Source organism: Sorex araneus, chromosome X (assembly GCF_027595985.1).
Source record: "Sorex araneus isolate mSorAra2 chromosome X, mSorAra2.pri, whole genome shotgun sequence".
Lineage (NCBI taxonomy): Eukaryota > Metazoa > Chordata > Mammalia > Eulipotyphla > Soricidae > Sorex > Sorex araneus.
Genome location: NC_073313.1, coordinates 212,591,085 through 212,613,825, shown reverse-complemented (window position 1 = coordinate 212,613,825; position 22,741 = coordinate 212,591,085). Strand labels below are relative to the sequence as shown.

At 34.1% G+C, this 22,741-nt stretch overlaps 1 protein-coding gene across 1 annotated transcript in view; it reads left to right on the top strand.

Annotated features, from left to right (window-relative positions):
* The window catches only part of TTN (titin), a 289,480-nt gene that overhangs the window by 111,099 nt on the left and 155,640 nt on the right, over positions 1–22,741 (top strand). Inside the window, exons 101-130 of the mRNA XM_055119737.1 lie at positions 181–270; positions 364–631; positions 765–1,025; positions 2,911–3,120; positions 3,336–3,413; positions 3,508–3,534; positions 4,714–4,773; positions 5,051–5,134; positions 6,586–6,660; positions 8,684–8,728; positions 10,678–11,073; positions 11,765–11,821; positions 12,185–12,262; positions 12,418–12,495; positions 13,099–13,185; positions 13,412–13,492; positions 14,462–14,539; positions 14,917–14,991; positions 17,099–17,182; positions 17,396–17,476; positions 17,617–17,697; positions 17,865–17,948; positions 18,210–18,311; positions 18,882–19,004; positions 20,415–20,495; positions 20,683–20,760; positions 21,131–21,214; positions 21,381–21,464; positions 21,746–21,829; positions 22,050–22,133. Coding sequence (XP_054975712.1) covers positions 181–270; positions 364–631; positions 765–1,025; positions 2,911–3,120; positions 3,336–3,413; positions 3,508–3,534; positions 4,714–4,773; positions 5,051–5,134; positions 6,586–6,660; positions 8,684–8,728; positions 10,678–11,073; positions 11,765–11,821; positions 12,185–12,262; positions 12,418–12,495; positions 13,099–13,185; positions 13,412–13,492; positions 14,462–14,539; positions 14,917–14,991; positions 17,099–17,182; positions 17,396–17,476; positions 17,617–17,697; positions 17,865–17,948; positions 18,210–18,311; positions 18,882–19,004; positions 20,415–20,495; positions 20,683–20,760; positions 21,131–21,214; positions 21,381–21,464; positions 21,746–21,829; positions 22,050–22,133 — 3,178 coding nt within the window. The remainder of the gene's footprint in view (positions 1–180; positions 271–363; positions 632–764; positions 1,026–2,910; positions 3,121–3,335; positions 3,414–3,507; positions 3,535–4,713; positions 4,774–5,050; positions 5,135–6,585; positions 6,661–8,683; positions 8,729–10,677; positions 11,074–11,764; positions 11,822–12,184; positions 12,263–12,417; positions 12,496–13,098; positions 13,186–13,411; positions 13,493–14,461; positions 14,540–14,916; positions 14,992–17,098; positions 17,183–17,395; positions 17,477–17,616; positions 17,698–17,864; positions 17,949–18,209; positions 18,312–18,881; positions 19,005–20,414; positions 20,496–20,682; positions 20,761–21,130; positions 21,215–21,380; positions 21,465–21,745; positions 21,830–22,049; positions 22,134–22,741) is intronic.

Here is a 22,741-nt window from a genome sequence, read left to right as displayed (position 1 = left end):
CATTTGAAACTTCTAACTTTAAATTTCTGTGCTTGTATGAGTTAATTTAAAATCATCTAAGCAGCATCAAGTATTCTTGATATATGAATATAATGAATATAATGGTGCATCCTCTAAGTAAAATTTTATTTTCTATGCATACTTAGCCTTCTCTTTTCTTTTCTTTTCTATTATTTTAAGGAAATTGAAGAAATAGAAAAGTCAGAGAAAGACGAAAAGGAATTTGAGGAACTTGTATCATTTATTCAGCAAAGGTTGACACAAACTGAGGTAAATTAATTTTGCTGAAAATGATGTTAACAAGTTTTTAATGGGAATTACAAGTTATGGGATGGCTAATGTTTTCATTCTTTATTCCCCTAGCCTGTCACTCTGATCAAAGATATTGAAAATCAGACAGTTTTGAAAGATAATGATGCTGTGTTTGAAATTGACATTAAGATCAACTATCCAGAAATCAAGCTGTCCTGGTACAAAGGAACTGAGAAACTGGAACCTAGTGATAAATTTGAAATAAGCATCGATGGTGATCGACATATACTCAGAGTCAGAAACTGTCAACTCAAAGATCAGGGAAATTACAGATTAGTGTGTGGTCCACATATTGCTAGTGCTAAACTAACTGTAATTGGTAAGTGAAAGTAGTTTTATAGAAAATAAATTACATATACCTTGCAAAATTACATATACCTTGTAAAATTAACTTACTGTTTGAGTACATTTGCATGTGATATTTAACAAATGTGTATTATGTCATATAACAGAACCCACTTGGGAGCGGCATCTGCAGGATGTCACTTTGAAAGAAGGCCAGACATGTACCATGACATGCCAGTTTTCTGTGCCTAATGTAAAATCTGAGTGGTTCCGAAATGGCCGAATCCTTAGACCTCAAGGAAGATACAAAACAGAAGTAGAACACAAAGTCCATAAACTGACCATTGCAGATGTTCAGGCAGAAGACCAAGGGAAGTATACCTGCAAATATGAAGACCAAGAAACTTCAGCAGAACTCAGAATTGAAGGTGAGTTGGAAGACCACAGATGGAGAGTTGTAATAGAATTGGTTAATAGCAAGTGTTGTTGCTATTGTCTCCTAATAACTTTAATTTATTTATTTATTTTTGCTTTGGGCCACACCTTTCGATGCTCAGGGGTTGGTCTCTTCTCTGCACTCAGGAATTACTCCTGGCAGTGCTCAGGAAACCATGTAGAATAATGGATGTTGAATCTGGGTCCTCTGCCTACAAGGCAAGCACCTTACATGCTGTGCTATTGTTCCAGCACTAGTCCCCTGAAAACCTGTAATTCTAGCACCTAGTGACTAATTTCCCAACACACATGCTCTTAGCATTCACCATCAATTCTTTTGCATTGTCTTTCTTCATCAGATGTAGATTTCAATATAAACTAAGACATGATATTCTAGTAGAAATTTAATTTTTGTTAAATTCATTATTCTGCTAAACTCCATAATTCTCAGATCTATGGATTATGATCCCTAGAATTTCCTTGTCATTTCTGAAGAAATCTCAGAAGTGACCATATTTCATACATAAATAGGTATGAATCTAGAAGATTTGGACTAGGATATATATGTATCAGAACCAATTTGACCTTATATGCATGAAAGTTTAGAGATTAGAGTTAACAACATATGTAATGTATTAGCAGCAACTATCTTCAAAACTAGTTGTTCAATGTGAGGGTCACGTTCCAGTCTTCTGAACTCTCAAATTATATAATATCTCATAATTTCAAGGCAGCAATATCCTTTCTTCATCTTGTTGTTAAATGCACTGATTTTTTATAATGCCCTTGGACTGTGTAGAGCAATACATTGGCTATAGTCTTGGCATCTACTTTAATGGTTGATGTCCATTTATAGTTTTTAATCACCACAATATGACTTATTATTTACAATGGTATTTAAGCATCAATAGCTTTATGTATAATAGTTATCAGTGCCGGATTGTATTCAAACTAAAGTTTCTTATACTTATACCTTTTTAAGTAAGAGCATATTTTATGTGACCTTCCATAAAGAAAGGTCATCAGAGAAAGTTATCACTAAGGTGTTCATGATGTTTTCCTACATTCAATTTCAGATTTCAGGTAAGATGTTGCAAAAGACCCCTTCAGTCTAGCCCATCCTCTACTAAACAACCTGCTATTTCCAGTGGGTGCCCACAGTTGCTTACAAAGCAGGTTCCAAATATCTTATTCATAAATTCTCTGAAAGTTAGGCAGACAGGTTTCTTGTACAGTTTGAAATTATCTTACAGGGAAAGTTATGTATCTAAGATAATAAACAATTCTTGGGCAGGGGGTGGGGGGAGCGTACACAGTAATCTTCAGGGAGCTAGCACCTGGTGGTACTCGGAGGACCAAACATAGGTGCCAGAAATTCAAGCCAGGGTTTGTCAGCTGCAAGGAAAGCACCTAAACCTCTGTACTATCTCTCCGGCTAATAAACAATTCTTGATCTTGAATAGAAAAATTACTGTATCAAGGAAATAAAAGATTCTAAAGGGAATAAATGATTGAGAAAATTAAACTTATGCTTCTTATTTTGAAATGTTCCTTCCATTTTTCATTTTTAAAGTTTAATTTGACTTCTGGATTACAAACAAGCTTAACTGTTGCCTTGTGAACAACAGACTTTAGAATTAAAAACTCTCAGGCATTTTCTTAATATTTCTCTACCTAATCTTGCAAATAATGCACTTAAAATATTGAGTGACATTTTTTGACAGATACTGAGAACAACGTCTGTTGGTTTTTATTTTCATTCCTTTTTTGCTATTTCCATTTGGATAAAAAGATGGACCTTAGATATCTGAGGGTAAATCTCAGTGAAAGTATTTTTTCCTTATATAGTCTAACTTTGAACGCTCTGTCCTTTAACAGCTGAACCAATTCAGTTCACAAAGCGCATACAGAACATTGTGGTGAGTGAACATCAGTCTGCCACCTTTGAGTGTGAAGTGTCCTTTGATGATGCCATTGTAACATGGTACAAAGGTCCAACGGAACTGATCGAAAGCCAGAAATACAACTTTAGGAATGATGGTCGCTGTCATTACATGACTATCCACAATGTGACCCCAGATGATGAAGGTAATTTATGTCATAGTTTCCCTGATACTGTATAATCCGAACTTTTTCTATTTTGTGTATAACCTGCTTATACAGCTACACTTGCTTACATTTTTACTCTGTCAGTCTCTAAACAATGACTTTTTAGGGAATAGTAAAAGCAAGAACAACTTATATAAAGAATGGTCATTTGCAAACATATCATGAATCAATATGTTGGTGATTCTTCTCTTTAGGTGTCTATTCAGTAATTGCCCGACTAGAGCCAAGAGGTGAAGCAAGAAGCACAGCAGAGCTGTACCTAACAACTAAAGGTCAGAAAACACGTTAAATCACTTGGCAATATCTGAAACAAAGAGCTTGTCTACACAAGTCTAAATATGAACATGTCTTTTTTTTTTGAAACAGAAATCAAACTTGAAATGAAGCCTCCTGGTAAGTTTCTAGATACTATTTTTTTAAATAAAATATTAGTGTTTTCTGTTTACAATAGCCAGAATCTGGAAAAAACCCGAATGCCCCAAAACGGATGACTGGTTGAGGAAACTTTGGTACATCTATACAATGGAATACTATGCAGCTGTTAGAAAAAAGGAAGTCAAGAATTTTGTAGTTAAGTGGATGGGCATGAAAAGTTTCATGCTGAGTGAAATGAGTCAGAAAGAGAGAGACAGACATAGAAAGACTGCACTCATCTATGGTATATAGAATATCAGAGTGGGAGACTAATACCCAAGAACTGTAGAAATAAGTACCAGGAGGTTGACCCCATGGCTTCGAGGCTGGCCTCACGTTCCGGGGAAAGGGCAACTCAGAGAAGCGATCACCAACTACATTGTAGTCGAAGGCCATGTGGGGGAAGGGAGTTGCGGGCTGAATGAGGGCTAGAGACTGAGCACAGCGGCCACTCAACACCTTTATTGCAAACCACAACAGCTAATTAGAGAGAGAGAACAGAAGGGAATGCCCTGCCACAGTGGCAGGGTGGGTTGGGGGGGAGATGGGATTGGGGAGGGTGGGAGGGACACTGGGTTTACGGGTGGTGGAGAATGGGCACTGGTGAAGGAATGGGTTTCCGAACTTTGTATGAGGGAAGTATAAGCACAAAAGTGTATAAATCTGTAACTGTACCCTCACGGTGATTCTCTAATTAAAAATAAATAAATTATTTAAAAAAAATAAATAAAATTAATCAGTTCAAAAAAAAATATGAACTTAAATACAAACTTAAAAAAAAATATTAGTGTTTGTTATATTTTGTAAGTGATAGAACTCTAGCAAGTTGTCTAAAATATTTTTGTAAACTCTTATACAGCAAAAATAGTTTTCAGGAAAATAATAAATATGCAGGACATTGTGAGTTTGGTAAACTGGAATAATAATGTTTCATTTATTTAGTGATGAGGAATATGCCAAATACAGTAGCAATAAATAAAACTAATTTTCACAGGAAATAAATTTGTTTAATTTGTTTAAACTATTTCAATAAAAGAATTCTAATATCTTTGTGTCTATATGTTAAAGTCTTCTTTTGGAAATGCCTGCCAAATACATCTAAACTAAATGTCTTTGGGTTGGATCCCTTTATGTTTATCCTTAAATGTTTGTTTCCAGATATTCCTGACTCCAGAGTTCCAATCCCAACAATGCCTATCAGAGCAGTACCTCCAGAAGGTAAGACCCACATCTGGGCTTGGAACAATAATATCCTATTTGGAAATGACCTGTGCCAAATCATAAGAGAACCAGAACAGAACTCCGTGTCTTCATTGTTTAGAAAGCAAAGCAAAAGAGGAGTAAAATATTATATATAAATGTGCAATTTTCATTTATTCTGATTGAATCATTGTTTTTCAAAAGTACTGAAAGAAACGCATGAGACTTTTCACTGTGTTTCACACAAAACAGAAAACTGAACTGTTTTACTGAGGAAAACATTTGTTTTCTTCAGAAATCCCTGCCAAGGTTGGTCTTCCTATCCCTCTGTTACTACCATCACCTGAAGAAAAGAAACCACCAGAAAAGCGCATTGAAGGTATCAATATGTTATCTACTTAAATGTGGAAATATAGACACCAACCATTGCAGATCTGGAAAAGGGGTGTCGTCAGTGCAACACGTTGGCCCTCTAGTGGTCAACAGATTTAATTGCCTTTCAAAATGTGAATCATTTGCTCTTAAATTTAAATGTGCTAAAACATGTGCCTAAGAATCCAAGATCATCAGAGTAAATACAGTGCTTAACATTTAAAAATATTTAATGAAATCACTTAGGCATTAGTTGCAAATTTGATGTTTAATTTTTCCTAATTTCTATTTATAACAAATAATGAAATCAGTTTCTAATACTGTTAATGAAAACAAATCATACTAATTTATTACCCACGTGAAAATTATGTTTTTCTCAATCTCAAGTTATGAAACCATTACCTCAATCACAATTACTCTTAAAAATTCACTATTTTGTTGCAAAAATATTTTAGAATACCTTTGAAATATTGGCAATTTTTTCAAGCTAGTCATGAGATCATCAGGAGCTTTTGAATTTATCAGATAATTCAGTAGATAAAGTTGTACTATTTGCTTCCCAAACTGCTTAGCTTTAATTCAATAGACAGTCTGATATTTCAGAATCTTGGAATTATGAAATTGCTATCAAAATTCCCCCCACACTTAATGGGGAGAAAATTCTGCATGCCAAGTGACATTTTTCTATCACCATGTCACCACTGTAGTAGTTTAAACATTGATATACTGTCCCCTTTATATATATATTGTGTAAAAAAGGCTGAACTATTCTTCATTCAGTTTTGGAGGAAATTAGTTAAAATGAACTGCCAGTGTTTTAAAGACATACAATATTAATAGCAAAATTCAATTATAGTTAATATAAAAATAGTTAAATACAATTATCTACTTCTGATAGTAGACCATGGAAAAATCATATTTCTATTGGTCAGGAATAATCTGTCTTTGAGTGCTACTTTCAAGTTTTGATTACAGGTAATTATTAAGGTATAATGTCAGCGACAACAAAGGAAAACTTGCACAATACGTTATACATATTTTATTTTTTATACTTCACTTGTTATTCTAAGTGAAGCAAAGATAAAAATATGTACTTTTTCTATTCATATCTTCCCTACATTTACTATTGATATTTTGAAAGTTTTAGCTGTTAGCAGAGTTGAACTCTGTAAAGAAATAAGACTATAGATGTTTACCTCCAAAATGTTTTCTGAGGGTCAGGAGTGTAGCACAGCAGTAGAGCATTTAACCTTGCATGTCTGACTCCCTGAATTTAATTCTTTACACAGCCAAATAAAAATGTTTTCTGCACTCTAGGCCAACATTTTTCTTAAATGGATATTTGCTACACTATGCAGAAACTCTTGTATCATAAAAATGTGGAAAAATAAATATATATTCTGGCTTCTGGTTTCTAAAATCCATAGATTATTGACATCTTACGTTTTATCTTTTCAGTAACTAAAAAGGCTGTAAAGAAAGATACCAAAAAGGTGCTCACAAAGCCCAAAGAAGAAGTACCGCCACCTAAAGGTATTATAATTAATTAATAATTTATCATGATACCTTCTCTTGATTAAATTTTTTAATCCTAAATAGCAGAGGATAAAGAAGGGTAAGAGTTTGAAGTTAAAAATAAAAACTTGGGGACCAGAGCAGTAGGTACAGTAGGTAGGGGGTTTGCCTTACATGCCACAGGCTGGGTTCAATCCCCAGCACCACACATGGTCCACTGAGTCTGTCAAGAGTGATATCTGATATCAAATTGGAATACCCCACCACAGAGGTGGGGTGGAGCGGGGGGATGGGGCTGGGGGGTGGGAGGGATACTGGGTTCACTAGTGGTGGAGAATGGACACTGGTGGAGGGATGGGCTCTTAAACATTGCATGAGGGAAAAACAAGAACAAAAATGTGTGAATCTGTAACTGTACCTTCACTGTGACTCACTAATCAAAAAATAAATTAAAAAAATTTAAAAAAGTGATATCTGAGTGCAGAGCCAGGAGTAACCCCTGAGCACCATCAGTTTTGCCCAAACTCTCCCTTGACCCCCCCTCAAAAAAAAAATAAAACGGAGAAGAAAACTGCCCCTTCGCTTACTCTTTACTCTGATTCTCTATGACTCAAGCCTCAGTTTTTTGGTTTCTTTTTTCCTCCCCTTGTGTCTGTGCTGCTCATGGCACTCAATGGCCACACCAAAGGGTTCTTGTCTCTGCAAAGTGATTTACAGAAGGCACTGTCCTTCCCTTCCATCTGACATCTGCTCTTGATTAAGTCACATCAGTAAAAGATGAGCAGCTCACACAGATGATGACTTTTCCAACTCAGCATCCTTCCAAGCTCTCCTGCACTAATGCAAATATGTTAGATAAAACAAAACACACCTTTTGAAAGAGGACGAATTAAATTGCTTTAACTTTTACTAAATCCTGGAAAGTTTTAAAGGATATCGAATAGGGGCTGGAGTGATAGCACAGCGGGTAGGGCGTTTGCCTTGCACGAAGCTGACCCGGGTTCGATTCCCAGCATCCCATATGGTCCCTTGAGCACTTCCAGGGATAATTCCTGAGTGCAGAACCAGGAGTAACCCCTGTGCAGAGCCAGGTGTGACCCAAAAAGCAAAATAAAATAAAATAAATAAATAAGTAAAGGATATTGAATAATTAAACTTAAGTAATTTTACCCATTTCACTAAGACCAGACTATAGCAAAAAAAAAAAAAAAAACAGAGAATCACTACTCTTCACTAAAACATTTATTGTCATTGGTAAAATATTATGGAATAAAGCACTATGGCACTGTAGTCCCATTGTTCATCAATTTGCTCGAGTGGGCACCAATAACATCTTCATTGGGAGATTTGTTACTGTTTTTGGCATATCAAATATGCCACAGGTAGCTTGTCAGGCTCTGCCATGAGGGTGGGACACTCTTCGTAGCTTGCCTGGCTCTCCAAGGGGGACAAAGAAATCGAACCCGGATAGGCCGAGTGTAAGGCAAATGCCCTACCCGCTGTGTTATTGCTCAAAGAAACTCAAAAAGTATGGCTGTCTCATAAACTTTACATTTAATCGTTTAAAAACAATATATATATATATATATGTTTTGCTTTTTGGGTCACACCCGGCAATGCACAGGGGTTACTCCTGGCTCATGCACTCAGGAATAACTCCTGGCAGTGCTTGGGGACCATATGGGATGCTGGGAATTGAACCCAGGTCGGCCACGTGCAAGGCAAACGCCCTACTCGCTGTGCTATTGTTCCAGCCCCTAAAAACAATATTTTTAATCATTACACATGTTAAATATTCATTTCATGTTTTATGTTACTTTAAATTATAGCAGCATAAATTAGAATCAAATTTCGGTCTTTCTGTGGCATTATTAATATGACATGCAGAGCATTTCTGATAGTCCAGTTTGGAAATTATAAAAATATTTGGCTTATTAGTAGTCACATATTGTTGAAATAACTAAAAGTGAACAGAATAAGTAAATATTAAACAATACACAGTCTAAAGACAAATGTGTGTTTTGTTTTTTCAAAATTCCAGATGTCAAGAAGCCTGCTCCTCCTACTACCTTAGTTCCAGCAAAAGGTAAATAAAAAGAAATTTTTAGGCATTAGTATATTCCGTGTCTTTCTGAGATTTGTATCTGTTATATATTTTTTCCCTTAAGAAATATTTTACTGGGACTGGAGAGATAGTACAATGAGTAAGGTGCCTGCCTTACCAGAATTGACCCTATCTTATTTTTAAAAATTAAGCCTCCAGGGCTGCAATGATAGCACAGTGGATAGGGCATTTGCCTTGCATGCGGCCAACCCAGATTCGATTCCCAGCATCCCACAGGGTCCCTTGAGCACCTCCAAAAGTAATTTCTGAATGCAGAGCCAGGAGTAACCCCTGTGCATCGCCGGTGTGACCCAAAAAGAAAAGAAAAATTAAGCCTCCAGCTTATCATAAATGTTTAGATTTTCCTCTGCTCTTCCAAGATTAACATTAGAAATGATAGTTAGCTCATAGTTCTTTCATCCCAGGAAAGGAGACCCAGGCAGATACTTGCAGTTCAAGGTAATAGACACGAAGAAAGAAATAAAAATGGTTGGAAAAAAAGCAAGGAGGGCTCATATTATATTAATTCAGTTGTAGCTAACACTAATGTTAACACCTTATTATACTTATTAATTTATTGTTAAAATCTTATTATACTTTAATACTAAAATTATTATCTAATGTCAAAATTCTACCTTGAAGTTGATTTTAAAGTTATGTAAAGATAGGGGCTGGAGTGATAGCATAGCGGCTAGGGCATTTGCCTTGCATGCGGCCGACCCGGGTTCGATTCCCAGCATCCCATATGGTCCCCTGAGCACTGCCAGGGGTAATTCCTGAGTGCAGAGCCAGGAGTGAACCCTGTGCATCGCCAGGTGTGACTCCCCCCTAAAAAAAAGAAAAAAAAACAAAACATAATGTTATGTAAAGATAGCTTATTATACTTTTCAAAATAATATATATTTTTTTAATTTTATTGAATCACTGTGAGATAGTTACAAGCTTTCATGTTTCGGTTACAATCTCACAGTGATCAAACACCCATCCCTCCACCAGTGCACATTCCCCACCACTAATATCCCGGGTATACCACCTCTTTCCTGCCTCCCCTTGCCTCTATGGCAGACAATATTCCCCATACTCTCTCTCTACTTTTGGGCATTATAGCTTGCAACACAGACACTGAGACGTCATCATGTTTGGTCCATCATCTACTTTCGGCATACATCTCCCATCCCAACTGGTTCCTTCAACCATCATTTTCTTAGTGATCCTTTTTCTATTCCATCTGCCTTCTCCCCTGTGCTCATGAAGCAGTCTTCAGTATGGGGCAATCCCCCTGGTCCTTGTATCTACTGTCTTTGGGTGTCAGCCTCATGTGATGCTACCCTACACTCCACAAATGAGTGCAGTCCCTCTATGTCTGTCCCTCTCTTTCTGACTCATCAAAATATTATTATTAAACTGACTAGAAAGTCATTAAGTTGTCAAAAATGTAGCTTAGAATTTGAAATGTTTTCAAAATAACCACTAGAAATTTAAATAGCCATTAGCAATAAATTCCATTAAATGATAAATTATTAAATTATCTCATGAAAATGAAATTTTGTCTAAAGGAGTACCCATGGAACAATAAAATATGCATTCATTTGATAATATCTAATAATGCTATTTTACTCACTGTAGCACTGCACTGTTGTCCCGTTGTTCATCAATTTGCTCAAACGGGCACCAGTAACAACTCCATTGTGAGACTTGTTTACTCATACTGAAAAAAATCTTCTTATTGAGAGTAGAGTGCTTCTTGATACTTTATTGTGTTCCATAGTCAACAAATTTTAAATCAGATCTATACAATATATATATATATATAAAAGTTCCCAATTAGGACTGGCTCCTGAGCTACTAATGTCATATGACTACATAGACTTTAATTTAGGGAAGCATTTGTATGAATATCATTACTATGCTGACTATCTTATTTCTTTTAGCTCCTGAAATAATTGATGTATCCTCCAAGGCTGAAGAAGTGAAAATTATGACTGTAACTAGAAAGATGGAGGTTCAGAAAGAAAAGGAATCTGTGTATGAGAAAAAGCAAGCAGTCTATGAGGAGAAGAAAGTTTTCATAGAATCTTTCGAAGAACCTTACGACGAACTGGAAGTGGAAACATATACAGAACCATTTGGAGAATATTATTATGAAGAACCAGATGAAGACTATGAAGAAACTAAGGTAGAAGCTAAAAAGAAAGTTTATGAGGAATGGGAAGAAGATTATGAAGAGGGGCAAGAATATTATGAACGAGAAGAAGGTTATGATGAAGGGGAGGAAGAGTGGACAGAAGAAAAAGAAGTTATTCAAGTTCAAAAGGAGGTTTATGAAGGTATAAATGAATTGGGTGTATTTTCCCCCCTCTTTTCCTTATAATAGTGCAGTTTAATGTATTTTCAGTGTTACTAATCTGGTTTACACTGGATGTTATGTATATACACAGTCTATCAGGAATAGATGCAGTAACCATTCCCATTTTCTAAGATTAATAGTCTTTAAAAACTTAACTTTAAAATTCTATTTTTCAGAGTTACTTTTAGGCTCTAACATTAAATTGATTTATGTAGTCATCTTGCTAAGAGTAAATTAAAAGTGCTGTTTCTAATACAGTCATTCAAGTTTTTACTATTACTGTCTTCTTGCATCTTAAGCCTTTTTTGAAATCCAGCTTCTGGAATCATGTTAGTAATAATAATCCCATATACAAGTTTATAGTAATTACATACTCACACTGTCACTGTCACTGTCATCCCATTGGTCATCGATTTGCTCGAGCGGGCACCAGTAACATCTCCATTTTGAGACTTGTCGTTACTGTTTTTAGCATATTGGAAAAGCCGCAGGTATCTTGCCAGGCTCTGCCGTGTGGGCGAGATACTCTCGGTAGCTTGCCCGGCTCTCTGAGAGGGGTGGAGGAATCGAAAATTACATACTATTCTTAGCTAATGTTATTTGCAATTACTACCACCTATTAGAACTAAATTACTTAAGTGTCTCTTCTTATCCCCATGTTTTCATTAAAGTATCGCATGAAAGAAAAATTCCAGCAAAAGTACCTGAAAAGAAAGTACCACCTAAAGGTATGTAATTGGAATCATTTCAATAGATCAGAGCATCAGCATAATTATTATAGCTTGTTTGTCTATGATGTATAAATCACCAGCTAAATCCAATAGGCACAACTTCTTCTCTAAGCCTTATTTTATCAATGAATTTTCAAAGGCTAATCTATTTAATGCAAAAAAAAATTTAAAAATAAGATTTTCATGGTAAATAAAAAATAATTCAAAAACTTAAAGTACAGAAACATGTACTTAAAATTCAGAATATCAGTCTTGTCTCTTTCTAAATTTTTTACCTCTTCATATATACAAACATATAATTAAAAAGAGTATTTTAATAGAAATTCTAAAAGTACTGCAATTTCTTTAAAATGCTTGCAGTTATAAAGAAGCCAGTAGTTGAAAAAATTGAAAAGACTTCTCGAAGAATGGAGGAAGAAAAAGTTCAAGTCACCAAAGGTATTATCATTTAAAACATTTCTAGTATCATTACATAAGTCATCTATTTATGACATATATTCACATACAAACTATTCATCTAATCTAAAAGATGTTAAATTTTGTACAAATAAGTATTCTTCACTATGAAAATATATTTGTACATATTTTTTAAGTACCTGAAGTTTCAAAGAAGATTGTTCCACAAAAACCTTCTCGGACTCCAGTGCAGGAAGAAGTTATTGAAGTAAAAGGTATCCATCTTTGACTTTCAGCTACAAGTTTTAAACATTCTTACTTATGTGAATAGTTGTGTGTATATATTGTTAAATAATTTACAAATCTAAAGCCATCCAGATGAAGACATTCTTATTTAACATCTATTTTGTGTGGAGTTTAACATATTGTATGTGTAAAGTAAATAGAAATAGTCTGTTTTATTCCTGGTTTTGCTTTGAAAGACTGTTTTTTAATCTCTGGAAGGTTTTGTGTTTAGTGAGTAGTATACTAACTTTATTATGCAGTATCTTCCATTGCCTATCATATTCTTCATCATTTCATTTATATGAATAATCTAACAGATTTGAAAAGGCAACACATTACATGTGAAGAAGTTGTGTCTATTTGATTCCCATTTAATGTTTGATAAAAATTGCATGAGTCGTTTGTCTCTATAGATAAAAACATAAGAGTTGTTTTTCTTGTTAATATGAAGTTGTTTTCTTGTCAATTTGTTCTCCAGCTATCATATTAATCCATTCATTCTATGTCTAACATCTTAGATATAGATTATGAACTATGTGTTTTATCTATTATCCTCAAAAAAGTAATACTAATGTGAAATACTCTCTTTAAAGTACCGGCTGTCCATACAAAGAAGATGGTTATTTCAGAAGAAAAGATGTTCTTTGCTTCTCACACAGAGGAGGAGGTGTCAGTCACAGGTATAAGATAAATTTGAATTGGGGCCCCCAAATGAAAAGAACTTAGATCCACTTTTACCCTTCTTCTTCTTGTCTAATTTGTGGTTATGTAGGCATCTCTGTCTTCATCTTTATCTTTTCACTTATCTTTTGTTACTGTTGCAATTTGTATTTCAGTATTCTTTGTAAATTATGTTTATAACCTACAACATGACATATCAATAAATAAACTGTATACTTTTAAAAGTCCCTGAGGTACAAAAGAAGACTGTTACTGAAGAGAAAATTCAAGTTGCTGTTTCCAAAAAGATTCAGCCTCCATCTAAAGGTATTAGTGATTCGTTATAAGTTTAAAATCTTTTAAAAGTTTCATAACAACATCTGAATGCTATTGCTATTCATATATTTGGTCACACACTCAACAGACCGACAGCCTCTATGAGTGAAAAATAGCACAGAGACCTGAGAAGACTGTAGGCACAGAAAAGAAACAGAAAAAGAAGTGGAGGGTTTTTATCCCTTGTTCAGAGAACTTACAATTTACTGACCAGATATTTAAATAGAAATATGGTGTCCTTCATATGTATGAGCATAGATGGAGAGCTCACCTAAGATTAAATTTTCAGTAAATCTTTAATCTAATGGTTTAATATCTCATGATTTAAAAATAAGTTATATAAATAAGTTAAATAAATTATATTTAAAAGTGTGCCCATAAATATTGAAACTCATTGCTTTCTATATAGTGATATTTTCCTATTTATGTTTCTGAGGTTATTTACATAGATTGCAGCTATATGGCGTAAATACTATTAAATCGCATATTACTATGCATTTCTTTTAAACTCCATGTCCAACTCTGTCCAAAATTAGTTGTCTGCTGGTCTATACCACTAAAGATATCAGAAATTGTAGCCACTACAAAAGATGAATTTTTTGCAGTTAAATTGTTAAATATTTGAGTGACAAAAGATATTTAAGACAATCCAGCAAAATTGCTTTAATACAGTAGTTTTATAAAATTAAAGTTTTTCCCTAAAGTTGGTATATGAGGAACAGATATGGACACCTCGGAAAAGAGTTTTTCATGTCTTTTTCTAAGAAGTTGGAAGTGAATATAACATTTTTCTAATGGCCACTTATTCATTTTCCTTTTACCTTATTTCTAATACCTAATTATCTTACATTAATGAACAGGAAATGGAAGTATCAGCTCTTTGCTTTAACTCTAAGTTTTGTACAATATGTACCTTCTTTCAAAATGAACAATCTCTCAAAAATGCCTTTTTTTTTAAAGTTCCTGAGCCACCTAAGAAACCAGAAGAAGTGGTTCCTGTTCCCACTCCTAAAAAGGTGGAGCCCCCACCAACCAAAGGTAGAATAAGATTTTTTAAAGTTATAGTGTCTTTATTCTTGTATCTTTTTTTCTGTGGGATGCTGTATTAACAAAATATCATCAGTGATAGATTTGTGTGTATATATAATCCTATGTTGTGGTCTTCGTTAATTTGTAATAATATGTCATTTAAGTATTACTTATAGTTTTAGACACCACATCAGGTTAATATGGTCTTTGCTTCGTGTACTGTAAATAACATCTCCATCATATTACTGTATTTAACACTCATACATATAACATATTATATTGCTTCCTAAATTCTTACACTCTTACTTAGTATATGTTCTTAAATATATGAGAAGACTAGAATTCCCAACATTGTTTCACCATTGCTATCTTTAAACTTCTTCAAGTTCCCAAGAAACCAGAGCCAGAAGAGAAAAAGCCAGTTCCTATACCCAAGAAGGAAGAGGCTGCTCCCTCAAAAGGTATACCAACTGATCAAGAGGCCACAAGTGTCAGTCTTGGCTTTAGATAGTTTTCGTATGTACTATGCTATCTTCCTAATTGGTGTCTTTTACTTCCTGTGCATTGCAAATGTTGTCAGCTCTGGTCTGTACTCTGGACATGCCTTATTTATATTTATTCACATTCCAAAGCATCATCAAGAATATATTATTAAAAGAAGTAACTGAGTCAAACTACTTTCCTAAATTTTCATATATTAAGAGCAGAGCTATAATACAGTGGGTAATTTTCTTGTACATAGCTCATCTGGGTTGGATCTCTGGCTCCAAATATGGTACCCTGGGCCCTGTCAGGAGTGACCTCTTCCATAGAGTCAAGTGTCAGCCCTGAGCACCTAAATGTGTGACCTAAAAACAAGGAGAAAATTTCACAGCTTTCCTCTCAGGGAGAGAAGTATTTACAAAACTGATTTTCCACAGGCACATTTCCAGTAAAATAAAATATTCACTCCTCAGAATATGTCATGTTTTCTTAATATAACACTTCCATGATTTATGATGTGATACTGATCAGGAACAATCATAGAATTTGGCAGAACTGAATTGATAACAATGTACACAGTGCTGCTGGAACTATACTGCTGTCAGTAATGACAAGTTTGAAATAGCTGGAAATACCACTTTTTGGCATTTTCTTTTGCCATTTTTCTTGATATATTAATTGAATTTCAACATTTGCCATAAATATGGCAACTGCTTATTTAACTTTCTAGATTTTAATATAGGATACTCATATAGGTCTGCTTGGATTCCAATATGCTAATCTCTTATTACTTTTGGTTGGTTGGTTTTGATTTCTAGTGGGAAACGGGCAGTACTTTTTTTGTAAGACAATGGAGCTGCAAACTGCCCACATGTAGTCAGTTAGAAAGGGATTCACCAAGAATTCAATACCATTCAAATTCAGAGAAATCTGGCTTCCTAAGATCAAGTGTTTAGTAATGTTTACTGTGCCTGACTACCCAGAGTTTCTGTTTTCTTCCTGAATCAAACCTGGTTCTGTGTTATTCAAACTACTGACTCTCAGAATTTCAGTCCATATATTTCGGTTAAATGCTTTTTAGTTATTTCTAATTATACAATCATAAAATATAATGATTACATGAAAATAAAAATTAAAAGGTCATATTACTAAAACCAACATTACTATCATTACCAATAACAAAAATTTGACCAATACCAAAGACTTTATAGTTCCTGAAGGAGACACAGAAATGTATCTCATTTATCCATAAAAACAATACATACCGTTGCTTGCACCTATCTGATATGTGTAACATAGTATAATCATACATAAATGGATGCCTATGTAATTACACAGATTTACAAAGGCACTTGTGGAAGTATGAAGTTTTATAAAATGTTGATATCTTATTTTAAGTGAAAACAATTATTGCCTTTAAGGCAAGATATTACTTGGGGAGGTCAGATACCATGTAGAAAACTACAGAGCACCATTAAAAAGTTGCATATACTTATACCTACAAATTATTTTACAAATACCCTCCCCAAATCAATCAACTCAGGGACATTAGTTTGAGAGCCATAATATGATTTAGAATTGTTTCCTCATATTGAAGTACACGATAGACAGGCAAAAAAAATCAGAACAAAAATGGAAAAAGACAGCAATTTTCATAAATAAAACTGTTTTGAAGACTACTAGTTTTGTAGTCTTCAGTAAACTAAATCTATTGGCATTATGGATTCCATTCCTAAATAACAAATGTTATTTAATAAACTATATACACTATGCTGTTTGTTTAATTACTAATTTGCTTTTATAAAAACATACCAAGTGTATAAGGAATGAGCTCTGTAAATGTCTTTTTTTTTGTAGGTGGGGGGTATTTAGTAGCCCATTTTAGTTGCCTAATGCCTCTATAACATTACTTATGACACATTTTATGACCTTCACAACACTAAAGTTAATTGTCTCCTTATTCTGCCAAGGAATAGAAAAGTTGTAACAACATTAATGAGTAATATAAATATTTGCTTTTGTGCTGATGCCCACTAACAAAAGGAGTAAGTGTCTGAATTAACATTGTGTTTTAAAATCTTTAAGTCCCAGAAATGCCAAAGAAACCTGTTCCTGAGGAAAAAGTTCCTGTTCCAATTGCAAAGAAAAAGGAAGTTCCACCAGCTAAAGGTACAGTGACGTTCTTAGTAAAGAAAGCCTATTTCTTTGTCTTGAATACAGAATATTTTTGCGTTTATCTGTTAATTTGGTTTAAGTCAGAATGTATGTTCTGTGCTATGAGTGAGAATTCAGCCAAAGTGTCTGCTCATGGGTCTTCTTTCTTGCGATGTTACTGAACATTGGGAAATAGAAAGTCAATTTCAAAAATTCATGTCTTTCAAGTTCCTGAAGTGCAGAAGAAGGTTGTCACAGAAGAGAAAATAATGATTGTTACACAAAGAGAGGAATCTCCACCACCAGCAGGTAATCCCATCTCCATGAAATTATCTTGTCTTTCCTTCAAGTTACCCTAATTGCATGTTTTCTTTAATGGGTCTGCAAGTTCTACATTGCTCATTTATTCTGCATTTTTGAGAACTTTAAGTCAAATACTATCCTTTCTATGCCAGAAATTCCAAAGAAGAAAGTTCCTGAAGGAAAAAGACCAGTTCCTCAGAAAGAAGAAGAAGCCCCACCACCAAAAGGTATTGTCTCTTCATCTTCCTTACAAACTATCTTTTTAACACTAAGTTCCAAGGCAAATGATAGTTTTGTTGGTTTTGTAACATGAAGATAATGTGGTGCATATCTGTGTTTTGTGTTGGGCATCCATGTGATGACACTAAAGTTCTAAAAGTGTATGTTTCTAAAGTGCCAGCTCTGCCTAAGAAACCTGTTCCAGAGGAGAAAGTACCAGTCCCAGTTCCTGTTGCTAAGAAAGCTCCTCCTCCCCGAGGTAGGATTTGTCTCAAGACTCTGCCCCAAATCTTGGAGCTTGTAAATTCTTATCTTTTTTTTCCTACCAATTTTCGTCTTATACTCTTGGATTCTCCAGATAAAAGCTGTGTGTGTACATGTAACTTTTGTGACATGTGACTTGTTTCGCATTTTGCTAATGCAAGTGTGGAATCCACACAAAATCTCACGCAAACTCTAGGGAGCCTCTAGGGAGAGAACTGTGAATTTTAAAATTTCCAACTTTAATGCTTTTTTAAAGCTGAAGTTTCTAAGAAAACTGTGGTAGAAGAAAAAAGATTTGTTGCAGAAGAAAAACGCTCCATGACAGTTCCTCACAGAGTGGAAGTCACACGGCATGAAGGTACAGAATGGGAGTGAGCGGAGGAATAAGCTTGTGTGTGTTTCATCATTGTCTTGTCTTGAGTCCAGAAGTGAGTTTGCCTCAGAGGTTGGCTTTATTAGAGTCCACTTCCAGTCTTCTGAGGCTGTCTTTTGTGTCCATATTAATTCTGCGTCATTCTATTAAAGTGAATGATTTCTTTCCTGAAAATGTGAAATTTTATTATATAATAGGGAAAATTGTGATCCCCCTCTTCTTTTTTTTCATTGTTGTTATTATTAAAGGTAGATATAGAGCCACACCCAGCAGTTTTCAGGGCTTTACTCCTGGCTCTGCAATCAGGGATCATTTTTAGTAGGATTGAGGGGACTACATGGGGTGCCAGAAATCAAACCTGGATTGGTCACATTCAAGGCATGCCCTACCCTCTGTACTATCACCCTGGCTCCTCACCCCTCATCTTAAATCAACTCTCCGTCTTGTATTGAGGATGCAGTATGAGCCACTCAATAAGCAAAAAAAGAGTAATGATCATTCTGGCTAATTAAATCTTTCAGTGGCTTAATATAAATTTAACCTTATATTTTAAAGTATCTGCAGAGGAGGAATGGAGTTATTCTGAAGAAGAGGAAAGAGTATCTGTTTCAGTGTATAGAGAAGAGGAAAGAGAGGAGGAGGAGGAGGAGGAAGAAGTGGAGGTTACAGAATATGAAGGTAATGCAAATAAGCTAGAGATGATGATTAGCAGTTTTATTTCACAGATTACTTATCAGATTAATGAAAATGAAGCAAATTCAGTGAATTTATAATGGCTTCATTAATCATTTTATTAAAACACACAGCTAGGGAGTAGACAATGAAGTATATCATATATATGACCTCTTACTTGACTGTATAGCAGTGAGGTAGAGAAGGTTTCATATTAATAGATGACTAAGCAGGTAGATAACTACATATATATTTGTCCTTTCTTTTGACAGGACTTGATTGCAGTATGATGCATTGACATGATCTTTACTCGATAATCTAAAATCTAAAACTCAGGCAAACAAAGTTGTTTTGATAGTACAACTTATTCTTAAGTCTTGATTCAAAATTTTAAAACAAACCACAAATTATGTTATCTTATTTAAGTCCAGGTAAAAATCAAGGCCATACTTGAGAGTTAAGCAATGAATACATAAGACTTTCTGTTTTTTCATGTATGAAAAAAATAATTGCATAATGGTAGGTTAATTTATTATCAGATTTTCCCATATCTAATAATGCTGGCTCTCTATAGTAGTTTTTAAAGTATTGGATGAAATGATTTATTTCATTGTTGAAATCCTTTATAATAAATTAAATAATATTAGGTTTGCTGCTAATATTAGTTATTTTAGCTGAAGTATATATCAGTAAGATCTTTTCTGAGAACTTTAATTTGCCTGTCCACTAAAGAGAAATCTGAATCGGATTTCAGCCTTTGATGTTCCATATTATAAATTTCTTTGGTACTGTAGAATTTAGTTATGAGACATTTTTTGGTATTTTCTGCTTTCATTAAGCCCAAAATGTTTAGGGAGAAAATATTATAATGAGATTACTTGTAACTTGATTTTTCTATACACTATTCAACAATGTACAAAGATTCAAAATTCTCATGAAGATTCTTTTCTACCACATCTTTCCCCACACAAGTGAAGGAGAAAGCTTGTTTCCATGTCCTCTGTATATTTTTCTTATGTTGTATAGATCTTTTCTTTCTTATAAACCTATTTTTGATTCCTCAAGTATGTTTCTGCCCCAATGTGTTCCAGTCTAGAGTGGTCTTGTGTTTCTTCTTTTTGAAATTTATCTTCAAACTCTTGTGTTCTTAATCTAGATATTATGTCTTGTACTTGTTCTGCTCTTCTGACTACAAGCATTACCATCTTTATTGCAATTAAGTTTAAACATCTTAAATTCTTTCTTAAGGCATGAGTTTTGATTTAAAACATACTTTTTTCGTATTTAAAAAAGGGGATGAGTAGGGACTTGATACTTATTGAACTTTTAAATAACTCTTTGAAGTAATAACTTATAGCTAAGACTAAACGTAGAAAACTCTATAGTTTACGTTCTTTAAAATTCATGTCTTTAAAGTGACGGAAGAGCCTGAAGAATATGTTGTGGAAGAAAAACTGCATTTTATATCTAAGAGAGTAGAAGCTGAAACAATTGAAGGTATATCAGTTCTGAAATTAATTTTAGCCTTATGTGTATTTGGCTTGTGTTATTCTTTATATTCTCTTTAATTAATTTATTGTCTGTATTGTAAGTGTTGATAATTGTTATATTAAAATGAAAAGATTCTTCAAATTTCACTTTTAAAAAATACATTTCTACAAGTATATTTTATAATCTTTTCAAGTGCCTGAGAAGCTTGAGAAGAAAATCATACCTAAACCGAAAATTCCTGCTAAGATAGAGGAACCTCCACCAGCTAAAGGTACAATATTCCCTCAAAAAGTCATTTATCTTAATAGTTGTAATAATTCCTTTTCTTCAGTAACAACCAACATTTTTTGTCAACAATCATAGGCTCACTCAATTCAAAAGCAGAGCACTTTTATTTAGTAGCTATTTTTTCAGGTCTGGCAATGTTCAAAATTTTTTCCATATAAAGAAATGGTACCCAGAGCTGAAAACATAACCTAACAAAGCATACTGAATAGTTTCTGCATTTCTGCATTGAGATCAAGGACATTTGCTAGACATAGTCGTTAATATCTGTGCAGTCTGAATAGTGAGTTCTTTGCTCCAAAGGTCACATCTTCCATATCACATGGTAACATTATAAACCTCACTTTTTCTTAAAGTTCCTGAAGTACCTAAGAAAACTGTGCCAGAAAAGAAAATTCCTGCTGCAGTTCCTAAAAAGGAAAAAGTTCTCCCAGCCAAAGGTATTTTGGGGTTTCGTTTATTCCTGAATAATGTTTGTCTTTTTAATCTTAAATTACTATCCACATAGTCTCCACATTTTTATAATAAGGACCAAAAAAAATAAGTGTGTCTTTGTTTAAGTTTTTAAATAGTATGTTTGACTTGGGTTGCCTGATATCTTTTAAGTGCCAGAAGAACCAAAGAAACCAGTTCCAGAGAAAAGGGCTCTTCCAAAAGTGGCTAAGATAGAAGAACCTCCCCCAACCAAAGGTAAACAAATTCCCTGGCACAAAATTGAGAAACAAGTCCTGTCTTTTGTCCTCTTGTTGCTGTCCTTGGGTCAAACCTTTTATTTGAAGATTACTGGTATATGTTGGTGGCAATGTGTATTATTTTCTTGTCTGTGGACAGTGTATAGCCTGTTGTGAAGTGTATATGTCTGTACCTTGTAGACGGTTATACTGTAAAATCACAGTACTTTCTGGCTAGTATATTTTTTTAAATTCCACTTTGAGTAATATAGCTCCCTAACCCTAAAATTATTTTTTAAGTGACTGAGAAGCACATGCAAATTACCCAGGAAGAAAAAGTACATATTGCTGTAACTAAAAAAGAGGAACCTCCAAGAACAAGAGGTACATGGGGCTTTCAATGCTTAGAATATTGTATTTAACCTACTCTATCACTCACATTGGTTATGGGCATTGATTCCTATTGTCAGTGTTATAATTGTTATTTTATGTTTAATATGATAAATATGTAGTCTTTTATGTTTGTGTGATTGTTCAATGACTGTCATTTTTTTGTGGTTTGGATGAGGGAAATAGTTCTTTAAATTGAAATCTGTCTTTAAAGTGCCAGAAGAACCCAAGAGAGCTGTCCCAGAAGAAAAAGTTCTAAAACTTAAGCCTAAAAAAGAGGAGGAACTACCCACAAAAGGTATACCATCTCTTTTAGAAATCAAAATAAGCATGTAGGGATTGAAATCAATCTACTGAAATTAAAGTTATTAATAAAAATAGTTTAAATGGACATTATGAAGTAATATGTCCATGCTATTTCATACTACTTCAGAACTACACTTTTCTGATACCAGAAAGTACTGTGTTTTTTAAAAAAATTGTAAAGTCCTCCTCTTAGATATGTGTAATTTTTCCTTGGAAAGCATTTGTCTTCTATTATGTCTTTATTTGTCTGTACTTTCATCTACCTCAAGCTTTCTTTATATGGTAATCTTTAATGAAATTTAGAATTTTTAAAATCTTGATGTTTCTACAGTGTCAGTAGAAATGAAGAAAATACCTTACTATTAATGTGAAGGACTTTGTGTAACATAAATTTCTGTCTAATGCATGATTGTCATTGTTTATGCGATCTAGATTTTTAATGAATTTCTTATAAATAATATGATCTTCCTAAATTTATTCACTATCTTCGAAGCTTTCTGAGTTTTAAAAAAGTATTCACATGTATGTTACAAATTCTTATTGTGAAATCTACTGGTATTTAATAGCATTTAAACAAAAAAAATACTGTCACAGTTATAG